Raw genomic sequence first — 10,312 nt, forward strand, 5'->3', positions numbered from 1 at the left:
GTATACTTATTCACATATATGTACATATAATAACTATAATAATATTTAACATATCAATGTGTCCGATATAGCCTCTCTCTACTGGAAAGTCTAGCCAGAACTTCGGATGTTATAGACAATATATGAATAGAAAATTGAACAAGTTTTGTTTCAAAACACAATTCATACATCATTTACCATTATGCCTATATATTGAAACATTCGAGAAAATACTTCTCGCGGATTTTCATCATATTGCATAGGTACACCATATTTCTGTTAGTTCGGGGGCTCTGTCATATTTCCAACTAGCTGTTGTTGTTGTATCATATAAAACAGCAACTAACATATAAGTAACACAACAAATACAAGATTGTTTTAGAATATTGATTATCAAATAATTGTAAGCAAAACTTGAACTAATGAGGTACCAGACAGCTCTTAAACTCTCCTCGAAGTTTCAGACTTTTCCCTACACTGCTTTTTGGTTTCCCATAATTGACTTCTTTGTGCTGGATAATAACCAACTTCATTTTCCTGAGTGTACTGTGACTCATGGAAAAAGTTAGCTTCATGCCATCTAGAATGATATAGACCTTAGAATATAGATAGAAGGAACGGAAAGTAAACAGTTATGCTCCAAAATAGAATACAAGAGAGATAGAAGTTTAGTGTTGGCAATCACAATCGAGCTAGCCGATTGTGTGTGCGAGCTATAAGCTGGGAGAATCCTGATTTGAATGTTGAATGCTTTATCAGGAATCCTTTTTTCATATCTTCACAACAGCTGGATCATTAAACTGAGAAAGACCCTTTTGAACCACGAAAGAAATTTTTATGAATGAATCACATTGTAAACTATTTTTGAGCTTCAATTGATAATTTCAAAATTAATCAAATTATGTTACGCTATTGCCATAGTGTCCCATCCGACAAGCAGTGACGAATGTTGGCATCAGAACAAATGCATCAGTTACAAGGTATTTCCGTTTTTCTTATCACAATGTTCTGATATATGGACAAAGATATCTATATCTCAGATCATCAATGGAGACAAATCGGATAATGTAAGTGAATGAGAAAACAGTCTCGTAATTTTGCCTCTGCTCATAATATTATGTTTTTGTTTGATTAGATTAATGGGAAGAAGTTATCCCTACAAAAATTTGAAAGAAAAAAACCTAAAAGAAAATTTACAAAAAATTAATATTTATGATGGAAATGACAACTCTATAACAGTCAGAAACAAACTATTGAACATCATAGCGATTGCAGCGCCATCGCAACTACATAATTTCAATCACCAAATTATTAGACATATGGAAAACTCACAGTTTTCTGTCGTATACTTATTTACATATATGTACATAGGTATAATAACTATAATACTATTTAACATATCAATGTGTCCGATATAGCCTTTCTCTACTGGAAAGTCTAGCCAGATTGTTTGAAACCGGACTTATCTAAGGAATTATGGGTGGTATGTTGTTTCTTTGAACTTCGAATGTTATAGACAATATATGAATAGAAAATTGAACAAGTTTTGTTTCAAAACACAATTTATACATCATTTACCATTATACCTATATATTGAAACATTCGAGAAAATACTTCGGGGCTTGTTCGATTAACAATCATAGCGATCAGCGGATACTTCGAATTTTCAATATCTTGAGAGCTCATTTTCATTTTTGGGTCAGCACAAATGTTTTTAAACTTAAACGAACTCATATATAAGAAATTGTAAAGAAAAATTAAGGCCGAGGAAGAAATGTTGATCGAAATACTTTGGGCAATCGATTCTGAACCTTGTATATCATAAACGTATTCACAATTTTCACAACTCTGATCGCTATTATAACAATTTTCCTTCGTGGGCAGCGAAAAATTTTCAGTTTCACTTTATTTTCAATTCAATAATTCACGTTTCAAGTATATTGAGGTTATGATGATTCGATGGAAATGGGCAATTTGCAATACGATGAATTAAAAGTTTTTTAGTGCTTTTCATATGATCGAGTCGCTAAAAGTTTCTTCACTTAGGCCCCAAAACGGCCATGTTAACTGCTATATCAATAGACGATTCCAACGTTAACTGCCAACCTTCATAGTCTCGATTACCGTAGGAAGGTTGGAGACCTATGCCTTTTTTACAGATACTACCACGGAAGGTGTTCTGCTGCCATTGCCTCTATGATTCCTCCAGGGGCTCAATTTGATCGACGAACAAGGCTAGCCGATAATAGTCACCAGTTTGTCGTGCATCTTTCTACAGCTAGGACATCGGTGTATCAGAAGGCTTTTCTTTACCGAACTGCAAGGCTATGAAATACCCTACCTCAAGATGTATTCCCCCTTGGTTACAACTTACAGCAGTTTAAGACATGCACAAACCGATTTCTTCTAAATTCATCTCGGGGCGCTTGAAAGGGCGTTATAAGCTCAGTCTTTTCCCGAGAGATGCGTATAAAAAAAAATCAGTTTTCTATTCCTAATCTTATGTTTTTATTTGATTATATAATGGGAAGAAGAGTTCCCTACAAAAATTTAGTTTTAGAGAACCAACAGTTTTCATCTTATACTTATTTTATTTGTTTCTCATTTGTAAACGTCAGTTTCCAAAAACACAATATTAATCAAGAAAGTTTATTTCATCAAGTCACTAACTTGTTAAACTGACAGTTAACTTTAGATTTTTAAATTTTTACAAGTTAGTAGTATTATTTACATTAGAAAATTTTGTTTTATCGTCATATATGTTGAAAATCATGGTACAATTGTTATTTCCAGTAACACAGATTTTTTATGATGAAAGAGTTGATACTGATGATGATGAACCATCTGTTGACTCAAAAACTGCTGAACTCGAGGACTGCAGAACATTTGTACTCTCCTTACTACCAAATAATTTGCTAGACATTTCGATTTTTTTGTTGACCGAATCATCTGCATAACTCATCGCAATTTCGGTGCTCTTCCACCCTCCTGCACGCTTTAATGCTAAAATATCTCCACCCGAATCCGCAACCATAGTGGCTCCAGTTCTGCGAAAAGAGTGGCCGGTGCATAACTCTGGGTCTTTTAAACCTAAATATTTCGCTATTTGCTTTGGGATACCACCAATAGTGTGCTGGCCAGCATTAAGGGAAATGCACTTTCCATGTCGGTATGTCGGTAGGCTTTCTGTTCCAGGAGGCCGAAGATTTACATATTTTCTGTATAACATGCAAGGCTTGAAGCTGCAGCCATCATCGGTTATGGTGAATCTTCTTGTTAAATGTTTTGTTTGCCGCAATGTCACAATAACGTATTTTCCCATATCTTCTACATCATTCATGTTTAAGGAGAGAATTTCGTCACATCGACAACATCCAAAAATCCCAAATATTGTTACAATTTTCGTCAGCAACCACTGGTCATCAGGAGCATGTAAAAGAAATTGTTCAGCCTCTTCTTTACTTAATACCTTGGCCTTTTTTGGCGTAAAACGAACATTTTTTCGTTTCAGAAACGCTATTACCTTTTGAAATCTGCAAATGACAACTAAACGTCATATTTTTCAATAAATTTTTTAAGGAAAACAAACCTGCGAACAGGGGGATTTTCTTTCATTTCCAAGCAGCTTTTCAGCATAGACCATTTTGCCCATAAAGTATTAGGGCTGAATCTAGCTGATAGATGATTCAAGTAGACCAACAAAACATCTTCAGTTACCCCAATCACACTATTTTTGTTTTGCCACTTTTTGAAGTCGTCGTATTCTCGCTCGTACCTTGACGCTGATTTTGCAGGTAATAAACTTGAAGCTATACTACTGGCTGCCTAAGTACATTCATTCTCGCTTTCGCCAAAACAAATGTAAAGAAAAATAAACAGACATGTTCTTGGCAACGCTGATTCCATATCTTTGCCAGCTGACTGTTATGTTTTTCCTCGTTTTGGATTCGGTTCATCGTGCAGTGAAGTCCCCTCAGCTGACAGTCGATTGGAATCCGGAGTGAAATGATGGAACCATGTTTCATCCATTGACACATATCGAATTCAGGTTTATTGTACTTAAACAGCTTCAAACACTGCTCAGAATCATTAACACGTTGTTGCATTTGATCGATTGTGAGCTCGCGCTGTAACGATTTTACACACAGCTTTCTCATGTACAAGTATTCGTGAATGATATGATGTACACGTTCAGATGATATCTTCACAATGTCTGCTGTCTCGATCAACTTCACTTAACGGTCATTCAAATTATGAATGTGATAGCCTCTGGCGTCCACTGCGTTCGCCGTCTTCGGTGTTCATTTCACCACGTTTAGACTTAGCATACCAATCAATAATGGTTGATTTTCCTGGTGCAGACCCCGGAAATTCTTTATCAAGCCAAGATTTTGCTTCAACTGTATTTTTTCCCTTCAAAAAGCAATATTTCATCAGCACACAAAATTCTTTTTTTTTCATCTAGCCACACTCACAACGCAATATCTCACAAACTAATGGTCGAACTGCTGTCAAATTGTAACACGTATAGTTTGAAGGTTGGTAGGTACTCAGTAAAAACCATATGAATTTAATACTAGCTCCGCCATGTGTGTGTCAGACCGGGGACTTTTGAATTGGCTTAATATCTACATACCGATGAAAGACTTCCTATGTCGTATGAATAGAGGTGTACCATATTGACTCGCTAACTCTTCAACTGGCAGGAAAAGAATACAAATCAGTAGTTTTAATCATATATTGTGAATAATTTTCATGAATGGTATAATTCACTACTTCAATTTCAAACGATAATGATATAATTTCTTCTAAAAAATGAACAAATTTGTTTCAATTTCAATATTCAACAGATTTTTCATATACCGGGTGATTTTTTCAGGTTGCATCAGTCAAAATTCTCGAAAAGGAAACATTTTACGAAAAAAGTTTGTGTATATACATATATATATATATACATATATACAATATTAATAAAGAAAATATCTATCAACTACAAAAATTTATTTATTTCTAGTCGCATTCCCTCAAGAAAATCAGTAATTTTGAAGATAAAAACTGATGCTTGCAAGGGACAAAGCACAGAAGTTAGATACTTGGAGCATGTGCAAGCTGTGGCCACGATCAATGCAACCAGAAGAGGAGACCTGGAACTCTTCCTGACATCACCGATGGGAACAAGGTACTAACTTAATTCACCAAAAAAAATTTTTTTTCATTCATTTTTTTTTCAGATCCATGATTCTGAGTAAAAGAATCAACGATGATGACTCCAAAGATGGATTCACTAAATGGCCATTCATGACTACACATACCTGGGGGGAGTATCCTGAGGGTACTTGGACACTTGAGGTAAATGGACTTCATACTATTATATTGCCTTCGAATTTACCGAAGGTAGAGTGGATTCGCTATCACTTTTGTCGTTCTGTGTCTCCAAAACCTTGTAACAGTGAAAAGTGAAATTCCCGGTATTTCCATATATCATGTCCTGCTTGTCCGATTTTGATGAAAGGACCCCGCACGTTTTATATGGGAAATGACTTTCCGTGAATTTGGCTGAATTTTTGATATGTTGTAGTTCTTGATAAACTGATCAGAAGTGTCCATAGCCACAAAGCTCAAAAATGGACAGTTTTCGAGATATCGAGCTTTGACAATGGATTTTTTGCAATTTTTGGGGTTTTTGCTCATCAATCGGGGAGCTCTCATTTCTGGTTGGGATGGAATTTGGATGTTCGGCGGCCAGAACCCGACTGAGAAATGATCTTTCTTGGTTATTTTAGGCACCGCCATCGATAATTTTTTATACACTGCTCCACATTGGCTATGATATGAGATACAAAATACAAGATCTTCCATACATCTTTTCATGCCACAAGATAACGCCAGAATACTTCACATGACCGAGAAACGACATATTGTGAGATTTTTTTAAGAGAGACCATAATAACTGAATCCTCATATATCTGATGTCCAATAATATCAAATATGTTAGCCGAAATGTTCATAACCAGGCACCGCGAGCTGTAATGGGGGAAAATGGGAAAACCATAATCATATATCCACAGGGATAATAATTGTGATCACTATTGATGTCATTTACATATCATATGTGATTTGTTTCTCACAAATCTCGATAATCTGACAATCGGGTGCCACGACATTTTCCTCAGAATGTCTCGAAATTGATGATGGCATCTCACAGACAAACGAATCCGTGAAAATATCTGCAGTTTTGATACAATATAGTACTATCCGGGTAGAATATAGAAGTCCAAGTGTTGGATGCTAACTATGAATGGAACTTCCGAAATCAACCCACGAATTTTTGAAAATACAATTTTTTTTTATGAACTTTTTGAACGTCACACATACGAATGAATACTATCTAATAATATGATCGTTGGCAAGATGAAAGCCATTTCCCATATAAAACGTGCGAGGTCCTTTGATATTTGTTCCCAAACAAGACCGTAGCTAAATAATTTCTATGACTATGTTTCTTCTTACGAAACACTCTGTTTTTATTGAAATTTCAAATTGTATGGAATAAATCAATCAAAAGTTATATGCTTACACCTCGCCGTTTTTGAGATATTCCGATTGTCATAAATTGCACGGTTTTTGAAAAAACTTATACCTTTGAACTGATTTATTTTAATGTGATTTTGAAAGTGAATACTAGAAAATCGGATTGATGACTTTTTAAGAATCGTTGAGAACCAAGTTGAGAACTATACTGGGTCTTCAAAAGGAGATTTTTCATTGATGACATGACATTGATGACAAATTAACATTAACATCGCGCTTATTCCCAAAGGGTATACCATGTATTTTATTTTTTTACTAAGTAGCAAATTTTATTATTTCCAAAAAATTCTCTACCATATGAGAAAATGAAATATAGGGTGTGTTATTTGGAGTATGCCCGATATTAACGTTTGAATATGTCATTGATGAATTGTCACATTTTGAACACTTAGTAGTAAATATATTCATTTGAACATTCAATCATGCGCAATTTCGGTTTCGTCGATGTTCCATTCATAGTTAGCTTTCAACACTTCGACTTCTATATTCTACAAGAATAGTACTATATTGTATCAAAACTGCAGACATTTTCACGGATTCGTTTGTCTGTGAGATGATATCATCAATTTCGAGACATTCTGAGGAAAATGTCTTGGCACCCCATTGTCAGATTATCGAGATTTGTGAGAAACAAATCACATATCATATGCAAATGACATCAATAGTGATCACAATTGTTATTCCTGAGGATATATGATTATGATTTTCCCATTTTCCCCCATTAGGTATAGCTCGCGATGCCTGGTTATGAACATTTTGGCTAACAGATTTGATATTATTAGACATCACATATATGAGGATTCAGTTATTATGGTCGTCTCTCTTAAAAAAATCTCACAATATGTCGTTTCTCGGTCATGTAAATTATTCTGGCCTCATCTTGTGGCATGAAAAGATGTATGAAAGATCTTAGATTTTGTATCTCATTTCATAGCCAATGTGGAGCAGTGTATAGAAAATTATCGATGGCGGTGCCTTATATAACCAAGGAAGATCATTTTTCAGTCGGGTTCTGGCCGCCGAACATCCAAATTCCATCCCAACCAGAAATGAGAGCTCCCCGATTGATGAGCAAAAACCCCGAAAATTGCAAAAAATCCATTTTCAAAGCTCCATATCTCGAAAACTGTCCATTTTTGAACTTTGTGGCTATGGACACTTCTGATCAGTTTATCAAGAACTACAACATATCCAAAATTCAGCCAAATTCACGGAATGCCATTTCCCATATAAAACGTGCGAGGTCCTTTATGACGCTCTATAAGTATATAGTAAAAATAAGAGGTAGTTCTAAAAGGTGAATTTTAGAACCTATGTATTTGTATTCACATAACTATAGTTTGTAGCGCCTCATTCGATTAAAAAAAAATGTCGCTTGGTGATTTTATTATTTTACTACAAAGAGTTGTATTTTCACTGAGAAAACATTTTTGTTGCAAAAAATATTGACTGTGTTTTATTAACTGACTGTGCTCATAAAATTTGGCGTCCCGGCCTTGAAAAAAGCGCCTATTTGACCTAAATCGGATCATTCGAACAATAGTAACTAAAGCCTTTTTTTCATGGAAAAATAATGGATTTCTTCACACTACAATTAATATATGCGAACTTCCGTAAAAAAATTGCTTGAATACGAATAATCGGAACAAGAGCGCAAAAGCTCCCCAATTCTAAGTTTTCATCATTAGTCTTTTTTCACTTATTTTTCTTCATTTCAGATAAAATTCAATTCGGACATACCACAAGTTGGATTCATCAAGGAATGGAGTCTGATGTTGCACGGGACAAAAGAACCTCCCTACACTGAACTTTCAGTCTTAGATCCTCACTCTAAGTTGGCAATCGTGAAAAAAGCACATGAGAGTCAGTTGAAGATGTGAACAAATGTGTTCTTTCAGTCTCCAAACGTATTTTTTTAGATCCTTCTATGTATCTTTTGGTTTGTTGATATTTTTGAAGAGTTGGAATAAAAAATATATCTCGAAGGGTTGCTAACTGTAGCAACCCTTTATTTGCACAACAATATTTCGAAATAAAACTTTATTTATATATTTTTCTAATTTGGATTCGAGTGAGATATTAAATTATTTCAATTTCGCCTTGAACAATATTATTTCAAAGAAAACAAAAATGGGCATTTTGAGGTAAACTATAGTTCCTATTAATTAATAGATAATATGAATTTCTTTCACAAAGTAGAGAAATTATGAAATGTAGGTATTTATTCAAATAAAGATTCCTCAAAATAAAGGATTGAGATATGTCCTCAGAATATTCTATTTCAAATTGCCACAAAAAATATGAATCACAATAAACAATGTTAATCGAGATAATTTTACTTTATCTATTACATATATTATACATGAAAATTTTTTTACTAATTTCAGAAGATGAATTCTTGTTTCATAACATATAACTTGGCTATGTATAGAGTAGATTATTACCACTAACACTCCAAGACTCAGACTTAATTTGAATACTCTGCTAATTAATTTTTGGATAATGAAAAGCCAATAAGAGAAAAAACGTGTGTATGATTTTTCAATCATAAATGTGTATAAACACAATTTGAATTTTAAATCTATAGTCTTATAAGAATATATTGATAGTCAGGACAAGAGCACATTCTTTTAAAACGGGTAATTTTACATTCAATTGTAGCCAACTCTTCAAAATCAACTTTAAATATATCATTGTTACTTTTTGTCCCTTTTATCAAAATGGAGAAATATGCTCTAATTAGGTAATATGTTATTTTGTTTCTTATAGGAATAGAACAAATTGAATGTGGTGATAATATATTGAGAAAAGTAAAATAGTTTTAAAGTATAGAATTTCAGGGTTTCCTACTTTAGTCTCAAAACATATTGCATATTTCCATTTATTTTCAAACGTTTCACTTGACGCAAGGACCATGTTTTATGTTTTTTGGACGTGAGAACCAGAACATTAACTAAACTCTCTGCCTAAAAGTATAAAAAAAATCGTCGACAAGGAATTGTCAGAAACTGAATAATTATGTATCGAAATATACCTACATCAAAAAGTCAAATGATTTATTTTTATATTTTGTTATTGTATTCCACCTACAACTTGAAATACTGGCAACTAGTTTATAGAGTCATTTATCATTTTTAACAGCCCTCAAATAGATCCAGCCGGTTTAGATCTTTAATAATTTTTAAATCTGCATTGGCGAAACTTTGTCGAGTCTAGAGATGTCACTCTGAATCATTTTGAGTATTCGCTTGTTATATTTACCTATATTCTCTAAAAATTAATGGTTGAAGGAACTTCCAAAGGTTCCAATATATCATCCTAAATTGTATAATAAACAAAAATTATGGATCTAGAACAAATTCGAAGAAGATAAATAAAATATGTTTTGTTATAAATATATATGTAAATGTTACCAGCATAACCTGTCCGAACCTCTAGTTTTATGTTTTTATATGTACCTATAACTAAAGACGATAAGTATAACGAGTTCAAATGAATAAAATGTAGTGGATCTGTATCTTTTTATCCACAAAATATAATTTGTATATGTATGGTAAAAGATCAGAGTAAATATTCCTCGTGGATTATTTCAAATGAATAAATATATGAATTGTGACAAATATTATTGTACAGATGGAAATTGATATATTTGAAGAATGCAGTTATTTATTTTTGCTTTAAATGATTTAATATTGTAAATAAAACTTGAAAACCCATGCTTTGCTTTCATTATTCATACGTC

General features: G+C 33.5%; 1 protein-coding gene across 2 annotated transcripts in view; it reads left to right on the forward strand.

Moving 5' to 3' along the window:
• The window catches only part of LOC123682466 (neuroendocrine convertase 2), a 122,095-nt gene extending 111,809 nt beyond the window's left edge, over window positions 1-10,286 (forward strand). For both annotated transcript variants that reach the window (XM_045621080.1, XM_045621089.1), the window contains exons 11-13: window positions 4,994-5,158; window positions 5,211-5,328; window positions 8,289-10,286. In XM_045621080.1, the coding sequence (XP_045477036.1) occupies window positions 4,994-5,158; window positions 5,211-5,328; window positions 8,289-8,450 (445 nt within the window). In that variant the 3' untranslated portion in view covers window positions 8,451-10,286. The remainder of the gene's footprint in view (window positions 1-4,993; window positions 5,159-5,210; window positions 5,329-8,288) is intronic.
• The last annotated feature ends 26 nt before the right edge of the window (window positions 10,287-10,312 follow it).

Source organism: Harmonia axyridis, chromosome 1 (assembly GCF_914767665.1).
Source record: "Harmonia axyridis chromosome 1, icHarAxyr1.1, whole genome shotgun sequence".
Classification (NCBI taxonomy): Eukaryota; Metazoa; Arthropoda; class Insecta; order Coleoptera; family Coccinellidae; genus Harmonia; species Harmonia axyridis.